We start from the raw sequence: 15,396 nt of genomic DNA, 5'->3' as shown, positions 1-15,396 counted from the left end.
ATCATCCTTAACCTTCTCAAAATCGACAGATTTACCGCCAATGAAAATAATCATTAGTTGTAGCCCTACTGGTTTAGATATGTTTCACACAGGCCCACGTCTTAACATAGAGAGCCAGAAACCCCCATCTTTCAGTTATTAAAAAATCCCTTTTCCTGTTCTCCACCCTTTATTTCCTGGTTTTTATGTGTGGTCCAGAAGGCATCTCAGAGAGGACACAGTCAAAAAGGAGACGGGGCTGCTGTGTGTTATTGTAGCCCCAGTCACCGGTGTTTATCTTGTGCTGTTTTGTTAGGGCCCGTCTGTTTAGTCTAGTCCAACACTCCCAGACACCAACGCTGAAATAAATGGGGAGAGGACACAAAGTTGCTCAGACAACCCGCTCCCACTCTAAACCTATAAAAAGTTAGATTTTATTTCCATCCTCCGCACTCCTACGCGCCCCCTCCTCTTACTGGAGGAGTATCCAGGGATACACGCAAACACGCATTCACATACACAGACGCACACTTTGAAACATGTATATACTTGCACACATACAGTACGGACGTGTAAACACGCAGGTACATAACTCACACAGAAACACATACACAGAGCGCTCTGGTTTTTCTCTCTGGTGGGTTGTATTTTACGACAGGCAGTGGCCAGGCCACCCGAGCCCTTAAACAGGGGAGGAGGGGACCTCATGTTCATCCTTCAGGCTTTACTAGCAAGATCAAAAGACGAGTTATGGAGAGGCGTCAAGTTTAACCATTCGCTTTGTCCAGGACCAGACCACCGCCAGCCCTACAACGTCAAACCCTCAACTTTAAGCCCTTTCAAACCCTCTTAGCTATTTGCCCCGAAATCCATCTTAACCACATGGACAGGCTTGTTTTAAATCCTGTGTCTTGTGTTTTGATTTATACAGATGTTTCTAATCCACTTGATATTGATTGGTGTTCACACTTGGCATCGGAATAGGTCTCGGCCGCATCTCTCCTGTGATCTGGGTTTGCTTCCTGTCCATGCTTTCATTTGACGCTTTATCTGTGGGAAAGCCGTGACTTAAAAAAAAATACATGAAAATGTTGCCTAAGTTGTCTGTCACATGATGTTTAGAAATCTACTAAGATCTTAAAAGACTAAAATAGTTGAGACTAGTCACAAGTTTAATTCCCTGAACATCTCCAAATGTGATCAGGACCAAGTGTTCTCTCAATATATCAGACCATCTGAGTGAAAACACAGCCAGACACACACATACAACACACGCAGATACCCACATGCACATACTCTGTGCTCGCTCACTGTATAGGCACACATACACACGGCTCCCTCCCCTGCCCACCTCAACCCTCTTCAAAGGAATAGGGCCCCATGTAACCTGACGCCTGTCAGCTGATAATGGCATTTACTCCCAGCTCCTGTCCCGCTTTGCACTGGAGCCTCCGCACATACACCAACACACACATATTTCACCCACATGTATGGTTACTGCTTAACACCTCTATGAGATATTCACACATATCATCCTCATGTATGGTTGCCCTCTGTCTGTCTTGTGTACATTCAAAGTTGAGGTCAGCTGTAAATTCACACTGCATGTGCACTGAATAATAGTTTGTACATTATAGAACATTAAGTAAACAATTGTTTCCATTTATGGTTATTTGATGCACTATGCCTACATATGTTGTTTAGCATTGTCACCTGGGAAATGCACATTGTGATAATAGATTGATTGGCCTTTTCTTACCACTTGGATCGAAGATATTTTTATAATATTTTGGGCTCACACAGAAGAATAGAAAATACATTTGTGACCAGAAAAACCTGCAAAAAAACATTTGAAATTCCTCCAAAAATAAGACAGGGATGTTCAGGAACATAAAGTGCTTGCGAAGTTTGGATTATACAGATTAACATCTTGGAAGAAATATGGCTAATTTTCCATAATAAATGAAACAAACTGCAGCTATGAGACACTTCATTACACAAATGTAATTTTCTTACATTTTGAGTCTTACAATTTAACCTTTTTTTTGTCCTGTCCTGTTTTTAAATACACATAAAATCACTCAAGGGTATCAGCTAAGTTTCATTATTGGAGGGGGACACATGAAATGGGGGTTTGGGGGTCCTCTGCCAGAATTTCCTGCATTCTGGTGATTTTTTTAATGCAGTTATTTGTGCCTTTCCGCATCGGTTTGTTGTGTAAATGTCTTTAATTTTGTCAAAGTCAAAGTTTTTATTCAGGGGTTGGGACAAATGCCCATGTTTTGAATATTGAGAGGGATGAAGCACCTTCATCTCCTCAAAATCTACACCTATAAAATCACTTGTCAGGTAGATTTATCAACCACCTTCCTTGCTAACAGTGGCTCATCCTTTCCCCCTCAGGTGTTGGTGCTTTCCCTCATGACTGTGGAGCTGTTTGGCTTCATGGGGCTGATGGGAATCAAGCTGAGTGCTGTCCCTGTGGTCATTCTCATCGCTTCTGTGGGCATTGGAGTGGAGTTCACCGTCCACGTGGCTCTGGTAGGCATACACATAATGAATTTTTCAATGATTTAAATCCTCATTTCGTCACTAACAACATGGTTTTGGAATCCACAATCCCCTCCAGAACGAGACATAAATCATGTGTTTGTGTGTGTGTTGTAGGCGTTCCTGACAGCCATAGGGGATCGTCACAAGCGGGCAGTGCTGGCACTGGAGCACATGTTTGCTCCGGTGCTTGACGGAGCCTTTTCCACCTTATTAGGAGTCCTAATGCTCGCTGGCTCTGAGTTTGACTTTATCGTCAGGTGAGTGCAAAAATCAAACCTTATGAGAAAATGCTACTTTTATTTAGCCAGATGTATACGCAAGTACAAAGGTTATCGTATGGGGTCTGTGTGGCGTCAGTAGACCGTTGAGACCGTGCCTCAACCTGTATGTCACACAGGAATCTACCTGAGCCACCAATCATGCATGAAGGCTCCTCGCTTTCTTCCTCCGTTCCCTCCCTCAATCTCGTTCTCGTCTTCCACCCGCATCTCCTTTTCATATATTCCCTTTCTGTAAACCTCATCCTGTTCCCAGCTACCAGTGACATACCTGTTTTTTTGTAGTTTCGGGGGGCTTGCTCTCGAAGAATCTTCATAAACAAGGCCTTTATCTTTCTCCACCCGCTGCTCCCCTTGAGTCTTGTCTTTCATCCTCCTCTCCTTTCCCTTAGTGTCTCTCATGCCTGACATTTTAGGGGAAACCAGGGGAAGGATGGAGAGTTGAAGGTCAGGAGAAGGAGGAGGAGGAGGAGGGGGAGCTGGGAGTGAGTAGATGGAGAAGCAGAGGGAAACAAAGTCAAAGAGAGTGGAGGGGGAGAGGGAGCAGGAAAGTCCTCTGGCTTTTGTAATCTCCTTCAGCTAGTTTAACTGCCCTCGCTAGACATTTATAAGCATGGGAAGGAGTTACAGGGTGGGGGGGCAAGAGGGCAGTTGTAGAAAGACAGGAGAAGTGGAAATTAAAACCGACACACTGTGGGGGCTCTGCGTCGGTGGCTCCTTTTGTGTGTGCACGCTCTTGTGAGTATCAGACAGAAAGGTGGCGACCAGCTGCCATACAAGGGAGGAAAATTAATTATTCTGTACATTCTCGAGCCTGGAGTATTATGAGAAGTTTCCAGTGAGCTCACTGAATAATTTAAAGTAGCTGAGGTAGCCGTATGATTTGGTTGACCTGCTCCTTTAAGAAAAGGGAGCACTGCAGTCCATGTGATCTGCAAGCACGCAAACTCTGTCATGTGCATAGGCCTGCACTCGTGCATGCACACCCACACGATCACACATAGTCCCACTCATATACACACACACACCAACCTGCTCCCTGACCTTGTAATCATGGGGGTCAATGATGGCGTGCCTGCACACACAGATACACACTCAGAGAGACACACACAAACAGACACACGTACGCACACAAACACAGGGAGGCCTATAGACCTTCTCTCCTCACCTCCAGTGGTGTGCTCTGGTTTCTGGCTCAGTCCCGGGCCTCCATTTAAAGGTTCTGCTGTTGTCTGAGCAAACAAAGCAGCGCCCCAAGACGGTGCAATAACAACAGGCCCAGCTCGTATTTTTCTGCTTGCGCCGAAAGAAATGTTTCCCTGGCTTTCCCCGTCAGCCCTGTGAATGTTTTCACTCTAAACAGCCCGGCAGGGCACTCAGCCTGGTATGTGGGCTGCACGCGTGCATGTGCAGATGTGTGTGCATATATGTGTATCCAAAGGTGACGTGGCATTTACGCCTCCTGGTGCGTATGGACAAGCTAACCGTAGTGATGACACAGTTATTTCAGTTCCACTTATAGAAACAGTTCTGATCTAATCTAATAAAGTATGAAGGATGGGTGGGTGGGCTTTAAATACTGTGTAGCGTGTATATGATGCGTGCAGGGTAGAGCTTTACCAGAAACAAAGTCAAAGGTCAAATCAGACGAGATTACCTTCAGTGCCCATTTACTTCCAAGGACACTAGTTGAATTTGGCATTTTCTCGAAGGTTGAATATGAACTTTGGGCACAAGTTCCCTGGCATTGGAGGATTTTCTGTAAATGCCAGTAAGTTTGGTTGGAATGAGATGATGCAGGAAAATAAACTCTACAGGTGAAATCTAATCTTCCTTAACAAGTAAAGAAAACAAATCGTCTCAGATCCTTCAATTTAGCATGAAAACATACGCATTGAAAAAAAATGTACTTGATATAATTTGTTTTTAAGGGCCCTGACACACCAAGCAGACAGTCGCCATTGGTCAATGCTGGGCCGCCAGTGAGCGTCTCTCACCCTAGTTTTTGCAGTGTATCCGACACTGTTGACACTAGTTGGTCCTCGTCGTGCGAACTGGTTAACTGGCATCTGGAATCCGTCCTGACGGTCCTTCAGTGTCCCTTTTTGAATGGGAAATACAGACTACCACTACCTGCTGGTATGGTATGGCACAACGTACTTGCTAGTTGGCTGTAGTCTTTGTGTTGTGTTCAAGTGCAACTTCTTGGCCAAGACACAAGCGACATGAGGCAATACAACAGTCGGCCTTCATCGCCAATAATTCTTTGAATTCTTTAAAAATCTCCTTTACAAGAGCTTCGTGGCCAAGACAGGCAACAGCACATTAAACAAAGTTGCAGACAAATAACCTGTAAAAGTTACAAATGGGAAAAAAAACAATCAGAAGTCACAGCATAGCAAGAAATCAGGTCAACATGTTCTGGATCAAATAGAAGCAGATATTCACGCCTTCCTTTTACTCCTTCAGACTAGTTTCAAAAATACTTAGGGGAGAGACCAGCTTCCCAAGACCCATATCAGTCTGCAGCAGATTCCCAGCTGCAGGGGCAGCATACCTAAAAACCCATTTTTCCAATTTCAAGATGAACTTTGGAACAGCAAGTCTTGTAAATATGTCACATAGCATATATGTTAGCTGTCAGCATTTTTCAGATGGATAAAGTTAGATAGATAAGGAAGCAAGTGTAGTATTGCTTTATAAATGAGAACATGCCAGTGATTAAGTCTATGGATGGACAATTCAGGCCAGCATACAGACAGACTACATACTGTAATCAGTAACAGCCATAATAGATGTTGTCCTTCCGCATTTACCTGAAAGATGCAAAAGCACAGGCACATATGAGTTATTTTTAAGTGGAATACAACTACACATGGTTCATTCTTGTGCACAGACCTGATTCAGAGAATTTATTTTTTCTAAGTATCCTGAAATTCATGAGCTGGTCCCATTGTTGCGGGCTCCACATGGGAAGTGTTTCACCAAGTTACTTCATCTGTCTGCAGGCTAGATCCCGCTCTGCTCTGATTTTTTGACTCCGTCTCTCTGTTACCCCCTGAGAGTAAACTGAAGTGAGAAACTGAGAGACCGATCTAGATGCCTGTGGTATGAAATTGCGTGTGAGAATGGGAGGCAACACACAGTATATCAAGGCTCATATAAAACACCACAAGGCTAGATCTTATCGCTTTTACATAATGATGCATTTATTTTCTATTAACTGAATTTATTATGTTTTGAAATATAACTCACATGGCCTAGTTTAGCGTGGAGCAGCAGGAGTGTGTGTCCATACCCGCAAATTATCATGAAGGCATTTTCCACATTTAGTAAGTTTCCATCCTGTTTCACAGTCCGTGTGCCAGTATTGTGAAGGTGAGGCCACCCATACTGGGTAGACAAGAAGCAGCTCTCCTCGCTTGTGGTTCCTCCGTACAATGCCTGCCTTCCTGCGCACACACACTTGATATAAACACACACACACACACACAGTGAATAGTTATGAATGTGCGTCTAGTTTGAGTCCCAGCTGCAGAGCATACCAGCGCATCTACACCTCGGTCAGCCCACTTAAACCGTAATCGCCACCCCCCCCTCCTCACTCACACACAAACAGCACAGTCAAGAGTCAGGCGAAGGGGTTCATGGTTCATCAGTGTGTCCCTGCTAACCTGAGAGCTTTCAGCGGAGAACCAAGTGAGGAGGAAAGCCTTCCCTAATGAAGGGAGCTGGATTGGAGCGAGAGCGAGAAGGGGGGAGGGATTTAGAGTGGAGATTGGGGGTCTTACCTGATACATTGGAGATTTAATTAGACGGAGGGGATTGTGGAGTGGCCGGGAATTTCACAGGGGCTTAGCTGGAAAGAAGGGAGAGAGAAGCGAGGCAGGGAAAAGAGAGAAAGAAATAAAAGAGAGGGAGAGCGAGACCAGGGAGGGGTGGCGCTCTGAGGGTCCCCTTCTCTTCTTCCTAGACTAAATTGTTTAAATTCTATACCCTTCACTTCATTTGTTTGCTTCTCCCTCTCTCTTTTTTAGAGCCGAAGAGGAGAGAGAGGCCCCTGTCCTCTTGTGCCCCCCCTCAACGTTCCCCTCACTCGCCTCTCCCCCCTTTTTTACCCTCCCTTACCCCTTCCNGCTAATTATGCTTCCCCTTTCCTTTCTCTCTGCGGCGTCCTTAAGACTAACCCTGTTTGGCAGGACTTAGAAACACACAAGGTACATTTCTGTGTTGCTCCTCAAAACCACAGTGCATGCCTGCCTGTCTGTGGGGGGTTTATATATGTGTGTTTGTGTTTGGGGAGTGGCCGGGTGTCTTTGTGGAAGTATTATTTCGGGCGTGTGTAATGGTTGATCTTGCACATGTCTCCCCACGTCCAAACCTCTGTGGTTTGCACAGGTATTTTCTTTGTTTCTTGGCCTGCTTAGTTTCTCTTCTTGTCTGTCTGTGTTGGCCTGGGCAACTCAGCTATGTTTTTTTTTCCTGTCATGAAATGTCCCAATTTTGAAGTATCTTGTATTTTTAGTAAATGTTTTAATTTTGTTAGGAAGCGAGAGGAAAAAATTACACTTTGCATGCAGTGCGTTTCATTCGTACGTGTTGTGTTTAGTTAAACTGCTCCTGAAATTTAAGTTGTTCGCTATGTTCAACTACTTTTCTGTGTGCCTTTTGGTGTGTTGCAGGTATTTCTTCGCAGTGTTGGCCATCCTGACAGTTCTTGGAGTTCTGAATGGACTGGTCCTTCTTCCAGTATTACTCTCATACTTTGGGCCTTATCCAGAGGTAAGATCTCAAAGAACACACCTGCAAGGACTTTTAATCCAAAGTGTTTTTCTCATATCAATTCCAGACAATGTCCAAAGAATCAGGTCTGGAAATTCTCCAGAGTTTCCCTTTCACACATGCAGCACCAACAGGAGATTGCCTTCTCACCTAAGGGGAATACTCCGTTTGGTTTACGCGAGGGGTGGCGCCTGTGTAGACCGTGCAGATTGCAAGACATGATGCAGATAACAACGCAGTCACGTAGCTGGTTTCGTAATTTGGTCAAACACAACAGAATCTCCTGCCGTTATTTGAATTTGTCTGACAATTTTGGCTTCAGCCCTTAGCAACAGAAGTTCCTGAATCTCGTTGTCTCTCCAGTTAGCCATTTTTGTTGGCATCTTCATGTAAATGTCCCTTCCTCTTCACCCTCAAATGTTTGCTTTCTTACGGTTTCACGTGAGCCACATTATAGAAACGTCATCAACATACCCACTGGCTCACTATGAATTCTCCGGACAGTGACCTGCTCAATTCACACATGGGCTCAATCGGACATTACAGACTTTGTAGTTGGGAGCTGGCGGGATAAAGTCTATTTAATGTCTGATCCAGCTGATTCAGACATTTGCATTCTTATACACAGATGTTTTTAATAATTTCAGGTTTTCAGCACATATGTGAAAGGGGCTTACGTTGACTCAAAAACGTGGCAGTGTTTTCATTTAAAGGGTGGAATACTCACTGCTGCCTCTTCACCTCTCTTCTCACCTCTCAGGTGTCTCCAGTCGATGGTCGTAGCCGGTTACCCACGCCGTCCCCAGAGGCCCCTCCTCACGTGGTCCACTTCTCAGTCCGTCCTCACCACACCACCGCGGCCACCACCACCTCTGGTGCAGCTTCAGACTCATCTGACTCAGAGTACAGCTCCAACACCACAGTGTCTGGTATCAGCCAGGAGCTGCAGAACTACAACCTGCCCTCACACAGGGGACAAACTCGTGCAGAGGAGCAGCAATACCACCTCCAGACCAGCAGGGGCAGAGCAGCCAGGACAGAGGAGGAAAGGAGAGCAGGGTCAGGGCACAGGCGCTCAGCCAGGCAGCCCGAACCTCCTGCATATACTGTGTCTTCGGTAAGAAAACGTCCTCTGATGTGTCGCATGTATGATTCTGTAATTGCTTCGTCACATTATAGAAATAAAAACGTTATTTTCTTGTTCTACAGTCCTCTCAGGGTTGTGATGCTGGGCCTCAGCCCGGGGCTACTCAGCGTAACAGCAGCAGGGACCCCAAGAGCCAGCTGCACCGGCAGGCGCCGCCCCCAGCCCGCCCGCGCATGGACGCTTTTGAAACTGCTACTGAGGCTGGGGGCCATTATGGTTCACATGGCCATAGAGAACACTCAGCAGGCCACAGAGCCCGCTCTTCCCACAACCCACAGCCTAATCACCACCTCCCGCACCACCACCCCAACCCCACCCCATATTGCCAACCCATCACTACGGTAACAGCTTCAGCCTCCGTCACTGTTGCCGTCCACCCAGCCCCCTTGTCCAACCAGGGCCCCCCCGCTTCCTCTTATCCAGGATACACTGCAGCGGACAGTTACTGCCCATCAGGGCCGGAGGGGCAGGAGCCTGCCTTCCAGGACCCACATGTGCCGCTGGACACCCACACAGGGGCCAGAGGAGTCAACGTGGAGGCCATGGAGCTCCAAGATTTGGAGTTTGAGGCAGCTGAGAGCAACAGTGGCAGACGAGGAAGCTGAGGTGAGCCTTTGAGTACTTCAGTACATCCATATGTAGTTTAATTGCCCTCTTAGAAAAGTCTGTTTCATCGTAAAGCACTGACAATATCTCCTTTTTGTTTCCAGTTGTGGAGAACGGAAGTACAACGGCCAAAGATGGACTCCTCTGTATTACTAAGCAGCTGACCTGGTCTGGCCCAGTCCAGCCCAGCATAGCCCAGCCCGGCTTGCCCCCGGCCCTAAGCAGCGAGAAACTCGCCAGTGTTGCCGTCATGGTGCTCATTCTTACTGTAACCCAGTGGACTATTGTCTTAGATATTTCTATCTATATTTAAAAGATGTATACATATGTAAATATGAACAAAAAGTAGCTATAATGTTAGGAGCTGTACAACTCCTCATGTTAACAGACTGGGGCTGCCATTTTATATGGTGTGAGTGTGTGTTTGTGTAAATGTGTGCATGTGTGTATGAGAGATAGAGATAGATCTCTGATTACTGTTCACTCATCTGTGGATCTGTGCCATTAGGAAGCTTCATCTAGACAAAAAATACCTGTCAGCATTCACTGTTGCTGCTCAAAAATATTTTTTTAAATAATATACATTTATAACTCTATGCAAATGTCTCTTTAAACAAAAGAAGTGATCTGTCCATGTATATGTGTGTGTGGGCGCGCGTGTGTGTGTACGTGTGTGGGTAGTTGTGTGTAGGGCTGTATGATGTGAATCAGCCCCATTTTCTTCTGGCTTCTACATCAAATACATCCTCAGAACAGACTAACATTTACACTCATTTTAAAACATGAGGGAAATTGTTAGAATTATCAAACAGGGCTATGGTATATATGTGTGTGTGTGCGTTTATGTGTGTGTGTTTATTATTGTATAAAGGTACGCATGTTAAACTATTAATTTTTTATCACAAACCTGTGGTAGTTATGAAACAATTACTGTTTAACTTGACACGCTATGCGTGCTATTTAAGACGAGCAGATATGAAGAAATTTTAAAAGCTGTTTTTTTTTGTTTGTTTGTTTTGTTCTTTTTAGTTATCGCCTCTGCATTGGAACCTGTTTCTGCTCTCAGCTTTGTATCACTGTCTGTTAGGCTGCTCTCTGGTCGTATTTTACTGTAAGAGGTTACTGTATGTATTGTTTAACCCTAGCAGGCTCAAAAACAGGTTCTGTCTTGTACGCTAACGTGCGAGCAGTAACCCCTCCTCAGAAACTCACTCTGCCATTACAGGGACATTCACATTACTGATTCTGGAACAGGGTCAACACGGGGCACTAACTCTGTGTCTAGTGGATAAGCTAAAGCTCAGACTGTATACTGTACGACCCGATTCAACATGGCACTTGACTGCATTTAAACTTCACTCACAGGAATATCTCGCCTCAAGTAGCTCTTTATTTCTGTCCAACCAATAAGCTAGCCCACGCAGCCTGCTAAGGGCTAAGCCCTGTGTGACAATGTGCTCTGTGTGTCTCAATGTATGTGTGTGTCCAAACATTTATGTGTGTGTCCGTGTCCATCTTCTCACTCTATCTCAGCTCTTCACAGTAAAGACAACTGGCCCAAATTTGGCCTTAGCCGTCCCCACTGACCTCAGCTAATAAAAATCCGCAACATAACGCCATGACACTAATTGGACGTCCCCCCTCAACCGCCAAATGGCCTCAGGGGTCAGAGTTTACACTGCCAGCCCCTCTCTCCACCAGCTATGGCCAGTTTATATCTGCATGTGTGTCTATGTCAACATGCATACCTGTAACCCCCCCTTCAGTTCCAGACCCAGGCCCCTTTGACCTCATCACTCACCCCCTCCACACCTCAGTTCACCTCCATGTTTTTTTTACACTTCCTGTTGAACACGTGTAGCTCTTCCCAGAAGTCTTTGCAGTTTTCCTCCCTCTGTCCACCATGTTACGTCAGCTGCTTGCATGAAATAGGTTGTTCTGTTTGTTTTTTCGTTTTTTGTTTTCTCCCAATGTCACATTGGCAGTAGTGGAGAGAATCATAGCTGGCAACTATTTTATTCATTTTTAAATGTTTTTTTGTTTGTTTTTGTTTTCAACGTTCAATTGCGATATTTATATTTTTGTAATATAAAATATGTTGTTTTTTTCTTTTCTTTCATTATTGTCGTGATGCCAGTGGATAACAAATGCAGGGATTTTTATGTCTATTGAAAAAAAAACACTATTACAGTTTAATGTTTTTACATTAATGGAGTTTGATCTGTATAAAGTGCTTACTAATGTTAAATAGGAAAAAAAGAGTATATAACATTTTACACTACAGGTCTCATCATAGCTCTTAGAGGATTTTAAAAGGAAAAAAAAAATCAGTGGTTCTTCCAGACTGCCATTTTGGTCTCGGTTGGCGTGGATGTATGCTGTTTTCAGTTACAAAGATAAATGTATGCCATATAATTTATTTATATGAAAATTTATTTTTGTAGTGTACATAGTAGTTGTCAAGGTATTTGACAGAAGTATATTTTTAAAGAGTTTATATGTAATGATATACCATAACAGAAAAAAAAACCTTAAGGTGCACACTTTCACTGCTAACTGTCTTGTGAGACAACATCGACACCTCCCCTTCAGTATTATGTTCCGATCCTTGGAGAGAGACAGCTGTTTCTATGGTTTGTCAAAGGCTAGCCATGAAAGTAGAAAATTGTACTAGCTCTCTAAATATTAATGTTCAAACACTGATAGAATTCTAACAAATAAAAATATTATAACTTATTTGTCTCTTTGTTCATAACTTTAATAAATGGAAACTTAAAACGATTGCTGTTGTCTGGCTGTCAGTTGATTGTTTCAAAAGGGGTTTGTGCTTAAAGGGACAAAATCAAGAACACATATTTTTCCTCTTATATGTAGTGCTATTAATCAATCTAGATTGTTGTGATGTGAGTTGCTGAGTGTTGGAGATATCGGCCATAGCTGATTGCCTTCTCTAGAATATAATGGAACTAGATGGCACTTGGCTTATGGTGCTCAAAGCGCCAAAAAAAATACACACACACCGAACTACATCCACCAACAGTATCACTTCACAGAAGGAAGCGTGCATCTACTCATGGACGAGAGGTGTAAATATTAATGGCCAATATCTGCAACACTGGGCAACTCAGACCAACAACAAGAACAATCTAGAATAATAAACAGCACTACAGTTAATAGTAAAAATATGTATTTTTGGTTTTGGGTTGGGATTTAAAAGGAATAGTTCAACATAATGGGAAATGCACTAATTTGCTTTTGTCTCCATGCCAGCATATTTACCCATCTAAAGTCCCGATTCCACCAAACACTTTTGGTATGGTGTCTTTGTAACCAAAAAAGTACCCTTCAGACATGGTACCTAGACCCTAAAGTTTCCACTGCAAACAGTACTCTTTCATGTGGGCAGGTTTGTTGTCACTCACTGTATTTCCTCATTACCGATGACACCGATAGATGTCTGCACCTCGTTTATCGTCCACAGAACGAGGTTGTACGCCAACATTTTCTAAACAAAATAAAACAGGCTGCAGTGCGAGTCTCTCTTGATAAGATATTTAAAAAGTGTGTACATGTTGAAGTGAAATTCAAGGTGTGTTGATTGATTCATGTCGTCAACTCATGCATTGAGTAACATTACAAGTTAACGTTCCACCTTAACAGTGAATTATGTTATTTTTTTCTCAGACTACAGCTGCTGCAAGAGGCAGCAAAACATCCTTTCATTTTATTGTTAGAGTAATAAAACTCTCCAAGGTTTGAACAGTGGTTACATGAGCTTTAAATCCAGCCACAACTCAGCCCTGAGCAGAGTGACCGTCCTCTATTGACCAATCAATGAACTGCAGTGTTCACAGCTCCATCTTTTGGTGCCAGATCTGTGTGCTAGGTACCCCAACAGAGGGGGGACCAAAAATGGGGACGGTACGGAACGGTTCTATTGGTACCATCCACAACTTTTCACAGAAAATAGAAAAAAAGCGTACAGAACTGAACTGTACTGTACTGCTTGGTGGAAACAGGGATAACTCTACAAAAACAGCGAACAAACTTATTTCCAAAAAGGCCAAACTGTACCTTTCTGAGTTGAAGACATTGGTTTTGCACTGTTATTGTGACCCACAGGCACCACAAAGATCACCTCCACGCATGTCAAAAATATTTCTGGTATTCCCTATTAAGCACAGCTACAGGTAAACATGACCTCCCCTCCCTCCCTTAGCCGTGTCCTGCAGTTTAAAACTCTTGACATCTGGTCTGGAGCCCTGCAGCCCTCCCCAGCAGCCCACCCAGCTCCGCCCCTGCGCCCCCCACCTCCACTCCCTGTTCCTTATGATTTTGATTGACAGCTTTATAGACTGCAAGGAAATTGGTTGTAGTTACAATACAGCTGGCCTGTTCGGAGTAATGAAAAAGGGCATGTGGCCTTGAGCTTGCTGCACTGATGGTGAGAGGGAGAGAGAGCGCGCCTTGTCAACTGCATGGGTGGTGGCTATTTATTCTCATACTCAAGGGTTGTAAGAGCTTTAGACTCGCCAACGTGCAGGAAACATTCAACTAAAGCACTTTGATCAAAATAAACAAATATTGCAACATGCATCTGCAATGTAAGTGATCACAATGCTTTGCAAATATACAGCTGTGTTTCTTCTGTTGTTCCTAACTACAAATAGAGGATCAGTTTCCCCAAGCCACACTCTCAACCTGAACCTGAAGGAGGCTGAGGAACTCACTGACCCTCGTTCAGTGGTTAGAGGCAGGCAGTAGGCATGTCATTATCTTTTAAGGCCAATAAAGGCTCACTATTCTGCTGAGTGCTGTCCAACCAGTGCAAAGAGGCAGGCTGACATCTTACAAATGACAGGGTGTGTTTGGAGAGCTGGGTGGCAGGATGTTTTCTGTCATGTTTTGAACTTTTCTAACTCGGACTGACATTTTTAGTCTGTTGCTCGACGAGATGCAGAGCAAAGGTAGAGACTGGTGCAGGTGTTGCCCGTGCATGCTGATCGTAATGTGGCGGTGAAAAAGAAATTCAGAGTTTTTGACATTTTAAGGATGTGTTTTGTAGTTTTATTCAACAATGTCTGAGTGCAAAAACATTCTTTAAAATGCTGTTTTCCATTATATAATGGGTTTCAAGAACTTATATCAACACAAAAATAAAAATACAACTTCTGTGGATACATGTTCAGTGTCCAATGTGTAAGATTTAGGTGTAATTTAGTGGCATCTAGTGGTGAGGATTGCAGATTGCAACCAGCTGAAATTTCTCCTGGTTGGAATTCCTTCAGTGTTCATTGTCCATTGTTCAATTTACCGGAAGCTGTATTACCCACAGAGGTCTCTTCCTCTCCAAATTAAAAAGACCAGTGATTTAAAAACAGCTAAAACACAGAATAAAGCAGTTTCACATTACAAATCAGTATTTCTCCTACCCCATTCAGGGTAAACGCGAGCTGAGACGCGAGGAAGAGATGCAAGTGAGGGAAACGTGGATGCTAGATCAGGTATTGAGATGAAACCAAGGTTTTTATATTGAGCCGAATTATCTGCAGAGGTCTCCATTTCTCCAGAACAAATGGACCCACTGATTTGAAACAGTAAAAGCACCGAATAAAGCAGTTTCATGTTACAAATCAGTGTTTCTCTGATGCTGTTTGGCATATGGGAGACGGGCCTCTAGCCCAGCACCTGCTACTCTGTGCTCATCTTTTTTCTCTGATAACTTAGGATTCAGACATTCAGAGGGGTTTAAACAGGCACCAAATTATCTGCAGAGGTCTCCTCCTCTCCAAAATAAATAGACTTAGTGATTTAAACACTGAATAAAGCAGTTTCATGTTAAAAAATCAGTGGTTTTTCAACATGCTCATTGTAGAGGGGCAGCTAACTATGGTGGCTGATTCAAAAATGTGATTGGCCCTATCTAGAGCCAGTTTTAAGTTTGTCTGTTCTGGGCTACTGTAAAAACATGGCGGTGCAACATGGCAATCTCCTTAGTTGAGGACCTGCTCCCTATATATAAACAGCTTATTCTAAGGTAACAAAAAGACA

At 43.8% G+C, this 15,396-nt stretch overlaps 1 protein-coding gene across 2 annotated transcripts in view; it reads left to right on the top strand.

Annotated features, from left to right (window-relative positions):
• Nucleotides 1–12,078, top strand: part of ptch1 (patched 1) — a 60,749-nt gene extending 48,671 nt beyond the window's left edge. For both annotated transcript variants that reach the window (XM_050051270.1, XM_050051269.1), the window contains exons 19-24: nucleotides 2,383–2,520; nucleotides 2,647–2,789; nucleotides 7,493–7,592; nucleotides 8,353–8,709; nucleotides 8,802–9,345; nucleotides 9,450–12,078. In XM_050051270.1, coding sequence (XP_049907227.1) covers nucleotides 2,383–2,520; nucleotides 2,647–2,789; nucleotides 7,493–7,592; nucleotides 8,353–8,709; nucleotides 8,802–9,344 — 1,281 coding nt within the window. In that variant the 3' untranslated portion in view covers nucleotide 9,345; nucleotides 9,450–12,078. The remainder of the gene's footprint in view (nucleotides 1–2,382; nucleotides 2,521–2,646; nucleotides 2,790–7,492; nucleotides 7,593–8,352; nucleotides 8,710–8,801; nucleotides 9,346–9,449) is intronic.
• The last annotated feature ends 3,318 nt before the right edge of the window (nucleotides 12,079–15,396 follow it).

The sequence above is a fragment of the Epinephelus moara genome, chromosome 8 (genome assembly GCF_006386435.1).
Source record: "Epinephelus moara isolate mb chromosome 8, YSFRI_EMoa_1.0, whole genome shotgun sequence".
Taxonomy (NCBI): domain Eukaryota; kingdom Metazoa; phylum Chordata; class Actinopteri; order Perciformes; family Serranidae; genus Epinephelus; species Epinephelus moara.
This window is presented reverse-complemented; position numbering and strand designations above follow the sequence as displayed.